Source organism: Diadema setosum, chromosome 13 (genome assembly GCF_964275005.1).
Source record: "Diadema setosum chromosome 13, eeDiaSeto1, whole genome shotgun sequence".
NCBI lineage: Eukaryota > Metazoa > Echinodermata > Echinoidea > Diadematoida > Diadematidae > Diadema > Diadema setosum.
Genome location: NC_092697.1, coordinates 38,628,514 through 38,644,193, shown reverse-complemented (window position 1 = coordinate 38,644,193; position 15,680 = coordinate 38,628,514). Strand labels below are relative to the sequence as shown.

Below are 15,680 nucleotides of genomic sequence, written 5' to 3'. Positions count from 1 at the left end.
TCAGCTCACTCTCAGTAAACATGGCTTTGAAGTGTGATCTGAATCAACAGTAATTGTGTGAACTCCCAACTTGACAGAAAATGTATGAATAATAATGTTCAAGCATAGATGCAACAATTGGGCACTGAATTCTTCACAACTCTGAAATGAAATAACTAAAAGAAAATAAATACATAAAAAAATTCAAACACATAGGCCTACCCCATGAATCCAGAAACTAAAAAGTTAATTATGCAGATGAAGAACTCTCTTCTGTGAATAAATTCCACTTGATTTTTCTGTCATCAATTTAATTCTCTCGCAGCATTTTGACATCCTCTCTCCTTACCAATTTACAATATGGATTTGAAGTGTTTGCAGTTTACAACAAATGATTTCAAAAAGCAAAGCTTGTCAGTATATCCTCTCTACACTTAGAACCAGAGCAAATTGTTCACCTGCACTGTCCAAAAATGACTGCTGTTATTTTGCCCAAAACCCTTCTACCGAACTATTCACATGGCAAACAGTATCAACCAGGCACATTGTGCCATACACTTGAATGAATTCAGACAGGATATATCAACAACCTGCCATTTAAGAGAAGAAAAAGATACATCAAATCAACAACATTTCATAGAAGTTCTTGCATTTTAATCTTTTGATCACATAGCTCCAGATACCAAGGGGTCAGTACACACCCTTTTCTAGTTTCCAAATTTACTCCTGTCTTCTCAGCGTGGTCATCAGTCATTTCAAATCATGCATTCACACATTTTGTTACAATTACAGCACAGCTGATGAGGAGGCGTTTACAAATCAGATCCATTTTCTGTCCCGATCCATCAACCAAGTTTGCCTCCCCCTCACTATGACGAGATGAAAACCAGGACGATGTAAAAACTAATTTGGTGCAGCGCCTTTCTTCCACTCTCAAGCACCAATCTAAGAACTGTGAGCATGATTTCAAAAACAGATATCATCAAGGTACACACACTAGCTGAAACTGCTTTATATGGTTAAAAAAAAAATGGGCACATTGTAAAAAAAAAAAAGGGAAGAAGAAGCACTTTTGGGGGAAATGATTCAAAAACTCATTTTTAACCATACTTCAAAGTGAACAACTATCAAACTTTGATGAAAGAAAAAAACTTAATCAAATCAAATAAAAAAAAACTGAAGTGATTTTAAAGAATGATTGCAGCAAGAAGTTAAACGGGAATACCTAGGATGAAGTAGGTTATTATTAGTGCTGTTCTCATTGCACTAAACACACACACACACACACACACACATACACACACACACACACACACACACACACACATATTTTTGGGAGTCACGATCCTAATTGCTACCCAAGTTTGACATTTTTAAAGTTAGAACAAAATAATTTGATATGGGTAGCCATCAAAATCAATCAAATTTGTACGATGTTTTTTTCAAAAAGACACAAAGTTGTGCAGTGAGAAACAGTGACTGCAACAACAAAAAACCACAAAATTTTATATCCAACAATGTACCACACATGTCACTCCTTGCAATTTTTTTTTTCTTTTACTATGCTGTGGCATGCCGTGCTACATTGAATTGGCCTTTAGACTTATAGTTGTAGACTAGTAAGCAAACTATTCAAAACAGCTCTTCACAAATTATTGTGACTAAAAAAAGTTTCAATTTTTTTTTCTTTTTTTTTCCATGAGAACTCTGAATCAAAAAGATGTGACCCAAATTCTGAAATTTTTGCAATGAGAACAGCACTATTGCCACATTACAGATCATGTTTCATAATAGGCCTACAGGTACGATAATACCCACTTGAGATTCTTTCTAAAATCTGCCAGTTTGTCAGAAGATCACACTTCTAGAATTGAAATACCTGTGTTCAATTTCCACACAGATTGTTTGAGGGAACTGCCATATGTAGTGAAAGTATTCCTGGAATGTCTCTTTCATTTTTAACCTTACAATGTAGAGTACCGGTAGTAAGCTTATGATTCTACCAAAAGAACATCAATACATCAATTTCTACAGAAAATTTGACACGGCCATGGCAGCTTGGGGTTGGTGACCGGGTAGGCAGAACAACAACAACAACAACAACAAAATTGTCATCAAAAGGTTTCCTTCTACCCCCCCCCCCCCCTTCCTGATGCCCTGTTGTAAGCAAGGAACGATCATTCTTTTCCCTTTATTCATTTTTAGCTCACTTTACACTTCAAGCAAATTGGTCCGATTCAAAAGATGACAAGAATCTTATCCAGATTAAATGAAATGTGACATAGCACCATCCCTCTTGTAAGGTTAAAATCCCATCAACTCTTTGACTGAGTCTTTGTACTTCGTTGGCTCAACAATAACTAACAAGGAGCGACATCTCGACTGATTAGTTCTGGTCGGTAAAACTCATATGACGTTGAGCCTCACAAAGTACGGTGAATGAAAATGCCTCTTTTCAATTTTGTAAGCTCTTCTGGTTGCACAGATCGTGCTATGTAGACAAATATAACGAAATGTAAAGAGTAAAATTCATTTGTGTTTCTGATTCAAAATTCCAAAGTTATCCATCACCTGAAATGCTAGTGACTCTACTCATCATTCCGAGGGCCAATACTCCCTACCTGGCATAATTATTATGAATAACTCACCCCTTCTGGGGATTTAATCGACTCCAAATTGGATCTGACCGGCTGGCCAGTTATTCTGAACTCTGTCATTGCAAAGTGGTCTCTCCCAGAAGTCATTATCTTGCTTATCAACTGAGCAAGCCTTTTTTTCTGACTTTCTTTTTATTTTACATTAAAATGAAGATGGGAATGTTTTTCCCTTGTATTTTTTTTTCTGTTGGCTGATCCCACACTCACTCTTCTCCAACTGAGTTTACAGTGACCCTTGTCTTCAGGTAAGAATACAGCTTGGTGCATATCATCTGCAAAGTTTGGGATTTTTATTCATACAAGAATTCCCTTACATATGATAATTCATGACTTATTTAAATCAAGTAAACCCTTTCCAATTCAAACACCACACATTATTTTACTTATAAATTTTCAATTTCCTGGGTAAATCTCTTTCAATTTGTAATCTAATCTCTTCAGCATTCATATATCCAGTTCATACTGCTAGATTATTGTCTGCATCTATATTATTATGTTCCTTCTCTACGATGATAAAACTCTGGTTCAGTGGTTGAGGCTCAGGACTTTCAACTCTTGAGGTTACGAGTTCAAATCCTCCCTACTGTACCCATTATCAAGACAGCATTTTTCTTTTCAGATTTTGAAATGTCCCTCATCTCTTCTTCAATCTGAATAATCAGGATCCAGGCAATGTTGGGGAAATACATGTATCACTTGGCTGATCGTGCCCTGGTGCAGAACAAGGAAAATATGAAAGAAGCTACCCTTGTAAATAACACTTTATTTCCATTATCATTATTACCCCTCGATCCAGTAGATACCAATTTGAATTTCACCAAGCAAGCATAGACCAGAACACATACACTCGCTCTAAGATATAAGAAGTATCCACATTGGTGATGCTAATTCCGGCAATATATGCCATATTTTGCCTTATTCACCGACTTTGACAAATGGCTGATGATTGTGAATGTGAAATTTGAGGCGCTGTCTGTAAATCCTATCCCCACCCTGCCTACACGCTGAAGTTCCCCCCTTAGCTACTGAGTGAGCTTTTATTGCCATTTCTGACAGGAAAAGAAGCCGACCAGCAAATTGGCACCATCGCTGAAAATACAGAGATCAGCATTTTAAAAAGGTCTAATCCATCAGGAGCTCTCAAGCTTTCGTAGCCGGATGATGGGGCTTTGAAGAGACACAACATTTGCTTCGCATTGAAATTCATCGATGAAACACATGAGCATAAAACTCAGTAAGCACAGAATTCATAGAGTTTAGGCATGATGTTTTCACGCTTGCTCCTCTCTACCTAATTAAGTTAGAGTCTGAAAACTCATTTGATTTAAAGCTCGTACAGGTGTTCCAGTCTCATGGGCCAGTGGTTTAATTTGGCAGTTCTGTAAATAGAGTGGTAACATACATGTGCCTGCATCAATGCAGAAATTGTCAGTTTACTGTTCTTTTATCTCATACTACTTACCTCAATTTTTCACTTCTGAAGGGAATTTCTCTCAGAAATTAGGACTCCATAACATCATCACATATGAGACTTCCTACAGTAACACCTTGCAATGATACTGGTTACCATAGCAACAACTAACCAGTTTTTCAGAATTATCAACCTTTGCTATTCTTGCAATAATGCTATGATACTGGAGCATAAAGCCTTTTAAGCAAAAAGTACCCCATTCTTCTTACTTTTTTTTTTACAATGTACAACATGAAATGCATTTTTTTTAACCTAAAGCATCAAGTAAATTTACACTCCAAGTAAATAAATTAGATTAGATATTTAACAAAGTGACAGTATTATGGGTATTATAAATGTCATGAATGCCAAAGAATTACTCAACAAAAATAGTGAAAGTAATGGTGACTAGACATGTGATAAGTATCAAAATTGAAAAAAATATACAAGGTCAGAAATCATCCCAACTTGTACTGCAAAGAAAGCTCAATAAGTCTCATTTCATGAAGTAATAATACATGGACCATGCAAAGATTTAAAAAAAAAACCTTTTCCCACTCATGAGTTAACATCAGTTTCTCAGCATAAAAAAAAGAAACAGTACAAGATTTTGTGAGATCTTCCTTACATTCTTCCAAGAGGTGCTGACCTTACAGAAGATGTTCTCTTTAAAGCAGCCTCCTTCATGCCTTGTCTTTATCCCTACGAGAAGGACAGAGCCTGATGACATACAAAAACTGGATGACATTTACGGTTAGCTTCCTTTCAATGAGAAGCGCTGTCTTCTATCTTCCTGGCTTAGTGAAAAAAGCACTACTCTTAAAACGCTGTCAAATGAAAGCAAATGAAGTTCGTGATTACCTTCAATTTGTGACTCTCTTAGTCTCCTCCCAGTCTCTGCTATGAATAAAATGTTGATGAGTACTGTGACGAGAAGAACAGCTAACAAAACCATCTGGAGAAAAGAGAAAACAGAAATGTTTGTAGTTAAAAGACTTGAAACATGAAATCAATGGAAGTATTCTTTTAAAGGGATGGTATAGTATTGGCTGAGGTGAGATTTCAGCTTCTACCTTTTTGCAAGATACTCAGAAACCACTTTATGAAATTTTAAAAAGCATACAATTCAAAGAGCAATTCAAAGTTTTGTTGATGAAAATTGGTTTTGAAATGGCTGAGATATCATTAAGCATAGTAAAACAAAGCGATCCTAATAAAAGTTGGCTCCCACCTTTTATTAGGATCACAATAGAAATCTGCAAATAAATCAAGCATGTGATACAACACAAAAGGTATGGTGAAGCTAAAGTATCATTGTTCATGCTTTCTACAAAGTATACATTAATATAATGTCTCCCTATTCAAAAATTACATTCACCAGCACTCTTTGCAACCAACTTTCAGCAATCACCAACATTACATACTGTATCTTTCCGCTTTCATTATTTAAGCCCATTAACGCATTTTGAAACAGTACGATGCACTTGTGCTTTGCACAAGGAATGCTGTGACATAATAAACTTAATGATTACATTTGTAACATTTTTTGACAATGTATTATCCAAAGGAAGAGTGTGTGATAATTATGTGCTTATTTCAGATCAAAATATCCAAATTTACAAAAGAAAACCAATTAATTGATCTAAACTGTAAGAACCCGTCTCATACAGTGTGCTTGGCATTGAAAATAAACAGGTCATTTTTACCTGCATTCTATAACAATGAAAATGTGAACTGCATCAGTTTTACTGGAATATCCATCTGACATCAGAATCACAGGATTAATGAAATCAATATGTTTGATCCATCAATCCAAGTGTTCTTTACAAGGAATTATTGAAAAGCTGTGAAACCAGAGAACACAAAGTACCTCCCCTGTACAGTACCAGACCTCAAATCTCCAAGACAAATCAATACTATAACGGCAGTGGCTGAGAATGATACTAGCACACAACAAACAACATCAACAACTTTGAGATCCAGCTTCAAACATGGTGAGTGAAATTTTCTCCTTTAGCTTTTACGGATCCTTCAAACCATCCACCCTGAAAATCCACCTGCTACCTGCTAAGCCTTTCACACCAATCTTTGTAGTACCTGCTAAATGTCACCATGGAATCTAAGTTAAATCTTCAGATTCCTGAGCTTAAATGTCATAAATGCTCATACCAAAAAGCGTTTCATATTCTATCTCCATCTCTTTTCCTATTTCTCTCTCCTCCTCCTCTTCCTCCTCCTCTTCCTCCTCCTCCACTCTCTTCTGCCTCCATCCTACATCTGCCTCCATCCCGCATCCCCCTCCATCAGGCACCCTCCTCCAGCCTACCAGCCGACAGACTTGTCTCTCTACACCCCCTAATCCCACTCCTGACACCAATTCCGCCATCCCCTGGTCTTGACATTTTCCCTCATTAATGAGCCCCATTTAGTCAGCTCTTTCATGTTTCAAGAGGGAAAATCAGGATTAATGAAGGCACGCCACGGGGAGGATGGACGGGGGAGATGGCGGAGATTTGCCGAGTTAAACAAAGCCACGTCACGGCAAAGGGATATTGAGTTAATTCCACGGCTACCATCATAGGTGCCTGCAGAAAACTCTGGTTGATCAAGACTGATACCAGTCTCCCGTTCTCTGATTGGCTGCAGCTAATTCTGCACATAAAGATGTACGCTGGTGTGTCACATAATGAAAGCAGACACTGATACATCACCACCACAGGTGCGGCATAAAATTTGTTTGACTGTGATCCAAGGAATGTCTGGCCAATCATTACAAAAAATCTCACTACAGTGTAAAACAATACTGACATAGGCAGACATTTGACAAATCCATCATTGCAGTTTATTTTGATCTTTGTACTCATAACTGCTAGGCATGTTTTTTGACATTGTACTTCAGTTTTGGTATTCAATGTTGAGGAAGTAACAATACATCAAGAGAACAGCAGATTTTTTTCATGATATTGTTCAGTTTGAAGCAATACTTCTCAGCAGAGTAACAATAGCTTTGACCCAAGCAAATGCAAGTGGGTCATATTTTTGAGTAGCAAATTCCACACGTAAAATAAATGTGACATAAGAATCAGACACAATATCCAGAAAGTAGTTCCTATAATCAGAATTTTTTCAAGTAGATGTGAATCGATTTGTCTCCCGAGTCCCACTGGCAACACAGTTTGGAGAGCGTCTCCTCTCTAAAAGGAAAAATCTGTTTGCAGTATCACATGAAACATCTCTCCTGACATCCTGTTATCATTTAAACAGACCAAAGATGAGGCTATCGCAAGGAGATTCTACCACGTCATGGACTCTTAGCATCTCATCTCTTCCTTCTCCTACCACCAGGAAATCTTCCTCAAATCTTCCGCCTCATCCTTCCTCTAGCTATCCATCTCATGAAACATTCAGGGCGACAAATTTGAAAGATTCCAATTTGTATCTCGACGCAGGAGATGAATTTCAACTACCCAGCGTTGCCACAATATTCAATCTCATCAGAGTTTCAATTTTCCCCGATATTAGTAGAATAATTAACCAGGGAATGGGATGGGAAAAAAGCCCGCTAAATATGAAGAGTAGCAATCTTCTTGTTACCAGGCCTTAAAGTTCAGATTGACGTGTTGCCTCTCAGACAGCTTTGGCGCATTAAGGACAAACACTTTTTGTCATGGTAAAGGTGAATGTACAGTATCTAGGGTAATCCACAAACCATTATCACACCGGGTGTATGGAAAGACAGGAAAGGGTACTTACAAGGAATGCCTGCCAAGACTAATGTGCCAAAGAGATTCATGCATAAATTGATAATTTTTGACACACTCTATCAGCAAGCCAGTTCAGCGTGCCATTAGGATATTACCCAATTTGCAAATTGGGCCAATTTGCTGAGAAATGAAGCTGGAAATGATTGCATTGCTCACAGTAATGCACAATTTCTTCAATAAATCTGAGACATACTTCACTTTAGGAATTGATTATGTCATTAGCCCAACCAATGTCATTTTGAGAAAATGATCTCTGGTAGAAAAGGTTACAGAAAAGCCGATGTGGTTTTCTGTACACTAATCTCCTGTCCAATATCAAAAGTTCTCTCCTACGCTCAAAACTTTGAACGAACCAGGCTAATTCAGCATATTTACAAGTCAATCAGTTCTTCTCGGAAAAAAAAAAACCAAAAACCAAACCAAAAACAAATTCATCCATTTTATCTTCTTAAAAACTTTAACCCAGTGAGCGTTGCTGAGCAGCAGTGTGTGTTATCTCCTGTAGTAGAGGCAAAACACTCTGTCCCTCGGATAGGACACAAAATGGAGGTCCCATGTGTGAGAGATTCACAACCCACGCACGTATGAGACCCTGCTTCATTCAGTCATCGTAAAGAGCAGGGTGCATTACCAGGTGAAGTGGTCAGCCCCTAGTACTCACAACTGGACCCCATGGATAGTGCAGCTGAATATGGGCTATCCAGCCACTTCTCAGATGAAAAATGGAAACAAACAAACAAACAACAGTGTATAAAATGCTAGGTAGATTGTCTTCAGGAAAAGACTAATTTTGACTCTGCACTAGGTAAGGATATAAATCAGCCATGGATGATATCACGATGCAGTAATTCAGCTATCTTCATCGCTAATTTAGGGTACACATTAATTGCTGCATGTCAATCATATCTTTGTTGATATGCAATTATATGTCACTGCACCCTTCAACTCAAATAGCTAAATATTAAGTTTCCCATTACTTTCTTTTGTCTTTCTTCAGCCTAAAAAATTTAGTAATGATCACGGTTGCCAGTGTTCTCAGTGAAGAACAATGACTGTTTTCTGTATGGAAATTGTGTGAACAACTTTGACAAACTCAAATCAAATCAACAACAAATGGAAAAGTGTAAATGGAGAGACATTTATGAAACATCCATGCCAGCAAACACATTGACAGATACATTGCAGACTGGTTTTACATAACTGTCCATGAAAGGAGATACAGCCCTTGTTTTTTTCACCCTTTACTTAAGGGAACTGAAAGTGCTGACACAGCCCAAGGGGATCTATACTATGAGAGCTAATGGGTTAAATGACAATATCTCCATGGCAACCCATCCCTGATTTGAAAACAAAAATGAAACACCGAAGCCCTGATTGATAGAAAAGTGAGCCAGATGGGTCATTTCTTGTAACAAATGTACCACCAGACAAACCCAGCAAAACCTGAATGCCGCAATAAGAATCACTGGGCAAGATTGGAAATGCCCTCATTATATCTATATTCAGCAAGTATGATTGTCAGAAATAGCAACTCCTGAGGTAAAACAGGGGTTAAAACGCTGCAAAAATGAAGACAGGATGAGAGGGGGCGGGAAGAAGGGGGGGGGGGGGGGGGGGAGGGGAACTCCACATACTATTCCAGCACTGCATCCAGTGATTAAAAGACTGATACCATTTGTTACTCAGCATTAACTGAGTACCAAACAAGCTATCACAACCCTCAGCATATGAGGGCCTTGGTTGGCCAAAAGTTACTGGCTGTGATTAAGGTTTATATCCCCTATACCTATTTTTCAGGAGGGAGGAGGGGGGGGGGGGCTACCATTTATCTATCACTCAGACAGGAAGCATGAAAAGACTGATATAGCTTGACATATCATGAGCGAGTAGAGAGGACAAGACTGAGATTGAAGACAGCTCCCTCTCCAGCGAGACCCACTCTTATCGTCACGCAGACAACCCGTCACATCTAGCTGGGTCTGGTCGGGGGAGGGAAGAGCATGATATCTCGCTATCTGTAATTGCGCGGCCAATTGACACTCAGGAGGTAGCACTTGTTCAATTACAAAGAATGCCTGTTGATAGATAAGAGGAGAACACCCCTGGGATGAGAGAGAAGAGCTTGACCAAACTTTCTTCCCTACATCCCACGTACATCGATAGGAGGATCTCATATTCGTTATAACAATGAAGTAACTTAGAATGCTAAGGAGAGCAATGGTAAACTTGTGCAGCCGCTCTTCAAATTGGCAACAATTCTTTTTGTCCCAAGTAGGTGTATGGATCTGATATCTGTAGTGCAAACAAGTGCTGAACAAAGCAATTGAATCTTGAAATTAAAGCTTGGAAATAATAATTGCACAATAGTAATAATATTTATGATGATGACATTAATATCAATAATAATAATAATAATAATAATAATAATAATAATAATAATAACAATATTAATTATAATAACAGCAATAGCACTAAAAACAATCCAAAGCGAGTACAGGGATAGGAGTCCTTCAAGCCACAAGACATATACCAATCACGGTAGAAAAAGAAAAGTCCAAACTCTATATTCACATCTACTGCTGATTACACTGTCTACCATCTTTTCCATGAAAGCTTCTTGCAGGCACATTGCTCTATACAAGCTGTAAGAGCTTTTCACTATAGCAGAAATTAGGGCATAATTATTATTATTTTTTCTTCACAAGATGCATACAATTTTGACTGACGTCTTCTCTGTGATCAAGCAGAAGTGTTTCACCATCAATCATAAATACTGTCAAATGAAATACTAGGAAAGATGAATAGCAGCAGACCTACCCTTAATCATGTCAGTATCACTCAGAGTCCCTTATTTCATCTATTTACTTTCACTGTTCTCCTCAGCAAACTCTTGAGTATACATTATGCCCATCCCACTCTCTCTTCATAATGTACAGTATTTCCATATACACATAAGTTCCTTTAACTTTCTATTCTCTGTTTAGCCTATTACGTCTAAAATAGTTTAGCAGACATCTTCCTTTTTCTGTTTCTCAATTTGTGCTACATTACTTTCTTTGTAAAGTGCATCATCAAACTCACCCAGCTTCTACTCCTCATCATTCAGTATAAAAAGTCTACAGCCTTGCTTGTAAGATTGACACAGTTTCTATTGGTTAGGTTTTCAAACTACCCAATTCCAGTTCTGTTCACAGTGGGTATGTCTTTTTCCTCTTACCGTTCAAAATACCATCCAATTTTCTCCAACCGTCTGCATCTCGGCACGAATGTGCACCTCACACACATCTTGAGTTCATCACACATGCACTCACATGCATATACACTCTGTACATACACAAATGCACACAAGCAATCCACTTTAATCTTTTCTGCCCAACATTCCTCATATATCTAGCATACTTGTCTTCATCCCCAATTTACTTCAACTCGCTACTCACAACATAAAAGGAGGCAGATAAGTGGAGCCAAATCCAATCACTTTGTAGCCACAGACACTTTGCACCACTCCAAGACAACGTGACCTTTAAACCCGTCCATCTCCTGTTTGACCATTTATGTAGCGACATGAATATTGACCTTCTCAGTAAAAATGTGGAAGAAGAAAGCGGCCAACTAATTTCCAATTTCCGCCTCGGCACGGACCAGATGGGACGAGAAGAGCAGGTGCACTTTTTGATTCAATTAAATGATGTTTGATTTGGATTTTGTTACCCCTTGCAATCAGTTTGTACACCTCCTCCACCACCAGACCTCCAGGAGCCGTCTGGCAGGATGGAGGAGGTGATGGTATCCTGATGAGTTTTCTCCAACAGAAAATATGAAAGACAAGATAGTTTGTCAAATTTTCAGGCTCATTTTTTTTTTTTACAGCCAGGCACCATTAATTTCAATGACAGAGTGGTTTCCTCTCACTAAAGTCTGTAACCCTCCCATCCTGCATTTGGTCCCATCACAGCTATTTCCTTCACTTTTAAATTGCTCAGTTTGGAACACCCTATAAATAGTACATGCACAAATATCCTCGTACATACAAAGAATTCCAGCAAGGCCTGCACTGTGCTCCTAGTGCTGTCTCGAGTTTCCATCTTACCTTATTGTATCATTTATCTCCCCTTCTTTCACTGTCTTCTTCTTTCATGCACTAGCATATTTTCATGATCGATGCATATCTTCCACTTTCATTAGTGTTATGGGGATATGATCTTCCAAATCATATTTCAAAGTAATCTGGGTATTTTCTTCTGTTAAAGCTAATGTCTACGAATACATCTTTAAATCTTGAACAATGTATGCATAGGAAACTCAAGGTCCCTGAATTTTTTCCTTGATGTGAACGCACGCCAATGGTTCACTGATTCAATTCTCTAACAGTTCATTCACTTTTTCTTTCACTCATTAATCAGTATCATATTTTTCATTCAGTTATTTGCTTCTATCTATGAATGCAGAATTTCTAATATCCCTTTTTCTTTCACACAATCTTCAAGGAACTGCGGCTCTTAAATGATCACATGCAATCAATCAGGTGGTCTACTTTGTCTCAGCTACCAAATATCTGGAAACGGTTTCCATGGCGAGAAGTGTAACAGCTGGCTGTGGGATAACCGAAGACATCCCTCTATGAGTCACAGAGCCGACTAGGAAAGAGACCGGTATCCCCAGACAGGCAAATGACTTCTAAGGAGCAGGGATGAATGCTCCTCCTCTCCAATCATCCAAGAATTTGGCCCAAATGACCCCCAAATTGACCCCAAATTGCTTCTGAGTTTTAAAACGTTAAGAAGGAAAGATTCTTCTTTCTTTCTGATTGTTTTTTACGGTGTGACACCAATCCAGATTCTTGCAATGTTGGTATTTACAGAAACCATGAAGAGAAGTCGAAGACAAGACGAAATACCGATGGGAAGTCATCTCAGTTTAATGATCACTATGAAACACCAAAGCTATCAGATCATCCTATCCATCAGATTCTCAGTCAGTCTATTCCATCTTCCATGTACCTTCTTTCTTTTTTTTATTCTGTAGTTTGTCTTTTACCAGACTTTACTCTTCATTTTGATGCTGATATAATAATTTCCCATTACTTTAACTTCAGAACAATTATATCACAAATATTCTCTACTATTTCTTCAGTATCATCAGAGAATGTGAAAAATTTGACATAGGATTTTGAAATGCACGATGGGCTAGAGAACAATTTCATTTTTTCACACTCTATATCACCCTTGTATTTACAAATTAGGTAAAAGTTCCAATACTCATTTTTTAAAGTGAACTAATCGTAACATAAAAAAGACAATGATTCACAAGTATTCAAAAATTAATCAAATTTATAAACCAGCTTAATATTTATAAATTTAATCAATTTTTTATTTTCATATTATTTCAACTTCGAATAAGAGTGACATGAAATGCTTTGAAGGGCCGTTGACTCTCTAAACTTGATAAAGGATCCTGATTGGATGACATTCCACTCACTATAAACAAGACAACCTTACTCCTAATAAAGCACTTGTCACGGTGATAAATGGAGCTTGGTTGTATTTGTAGGTGAGTGCCAAGGGTGCTAACAGAGGGGAAAATAGTTACACTCGGTGGGCCGAAATGCCATGAAAACAAAGAAATCTAGACCACCTCTCTTGTCATCTGGCCCGAACTGACAGGGACGCCCTTCTATATCCACAGCGCGGCGGCCTATCACACCTGAGGGCACCAAACGCAATACACCGTGACATTTACAGCCCAGAGATTCACAAAACAAACAACTCGCAAGAATTTCGCCTGGAATATTCGACACCATGAAAACAGAGATCTTTTAGCCTGAAGAGGGTGGTAAGCTAAATTCAGTTAGCAGGCTTTCATTAACTTGACCAAGTTACTTCTTTTTTCTTGTGTGCAGCTCTTGCTATTGAAAAAGTAAGCACCACAGTTGATCATATCTATGTTTCTCTTTTCAAACCAGGCCCAAATAAGTGATCATGATTTACACTTACAGAAAATCCATTAATTTTCTTAGGATGAAAAATACAAAACTACACTACATCAAGAATCTAAACTCTCACCATATATCATCACTACCAAAGTAGGACACTACTCTTAAAAACTTGTCCGAAACAGGAAGGTTTAAATAGACATTAATTCAAACATATCTAGATGGGCAAAAATGAATATACTTTTATACGTTTACCATGTTAGGTAAACAAATTTGTCTGGAAATATTGCATGATACAAGAACTAAGATAAAATCAAAATATTTGATAATGTCAAATGTTTTGGTGAAGTTACCACTACAGAGTTTAACGATTGAAAACAAATTCATATTTTGGATACAACAATGATATGTAGAAGAATATTTGGAGTTAATCAAATTGAGTGAAGTATATTTACTGGGTTTCATAAAACAGTTAGCACGCATGAACCAAGATATTGTATCATCATCATGGAGAAGGCTTTCTTTCATAAACCACTCCTCATATGTGCCTCACCAAGGGAACGTGTTGCCAATTTAGTGATCAATAAGGATTAGTGCAAAGGCTCAGTCTGCAGCGGGGACCAATTCCAACTTCCAAGATAAGCAAAACATCATCAACAAGTGCAATCTCTCCAGGGATTTCCTCTCAGCTGCCTTTAGTTCCTCTTCCTCCAGGCATCGGTGGTGAAAGAGGAAGAAGATGAAAAGCCTGGTGACCCTCTTCCTTCTTTTGGCCATTGGCCTTTTGAGTCGCAAAACTAATATCAACAGCAAAAGAAATATGAGAGCTGGCCATTGCACCTCAATTCTGTCTTCCCCCTTGGTCCCACTCTATCAGTCTCGTGTGGGATATTGCACCAATTCTTGCCTTCTCTCTGGCACGTATCACACCTTTCCCTCATTCTTGCCAAACTCTCTCACCCCAACTGACTGATATTGATATTGATATTCCCAGATCTGGAAGCACCTTGCACTGTCTCTGATAGTGATATGAATGTCAAATTCCAGTGAACAAAACTTGTTTCACATTATCACCTCTAAACTTTCACTCATTTTCTCATTCCAATTCATACTCAGATAAACACAAAACTTTTTTTAAAGGAGATCTATCACCCCTTGCCAATGAAGTTGTTGTTGTTTTTTAATTACTGGGAACCCATTTTTTTTTTTTGTGTGTATGTGTGTGTGTGTGTGTTTCTTTTTCACTCAAGGTGGTAAGAACTTGACATCTATTGAACACCAAATATGTTATCACCTACAGGTAGAATATTCAGGGACACAGCTGCTAATCCCTTAATGAAGTGAATATACACCTGTACTTGACCAATTATGATATGTATAGCACACGTCCTTGATTCAGTGGTCTGAATTAACATCAGCCTAGTAGCAACTGGCTAACACTGCTGAAAATGATAGCAAACTACAAAACACCAAACTCTTTGAGTCCAATTCACCCATCTTCCATCAAGTGTGTGATAAAAACGGAGGAAAATGTATCAGATGCACATCTAACTGTTATACAAGTGATGTACCTCAAAAAAGCAGTGTAAATCCTGTATACTCTTCAAATACCCTCAAATATCATAGCCAAATACAGGAAGCACATTCCTTTCTTTCATAGATACTTCGACACTTTCTTCTACCTCACATGAAGTCATATGAAGAGTGATAGTGAATCCATGCTTCTTCAGTCAGATTCAGTTTGAGAAGTTGGGCTACGGTATCAAACATTCACTAAGCCACCGAATACTAGTCCCATGTGTATTCAAACAGGTGTCTATGGGAAATGAGTATCATAGCAAAATCAGCTCATCCTCAGCAGATTAAGACTTGGAACTTATCTCTTTTCTTTTCTGTTT

The 15,680-nt window shown here is 38.0% G+C and overlaps 1 protein-coding gene across 1 annotated transcript in view; it reads right to left on the bottom strand.

Moving 5' to 3' along the window:
• LOC140236711 (protein O-linked-mannose beta-1,2-N-acetylglucosaminyltransferase 1-like) overlaps positions 1–15,680 on the bottom strand; it is a 160,170-nt gene that overhangs the window by 55,527 nt on the left and 88,963 nt on the right. Inside the window, exon 4 of the mRNA XM_072316634.1 lies at positions 4,948–5,041. Within this exon, the coding sequence (XP_072172735.1) occupies positions 4,948–5,041 (94 nt within the window). The remainder of the gene's footprint in view (positions 1–4,947; positions 5,042–15,680) is intronic.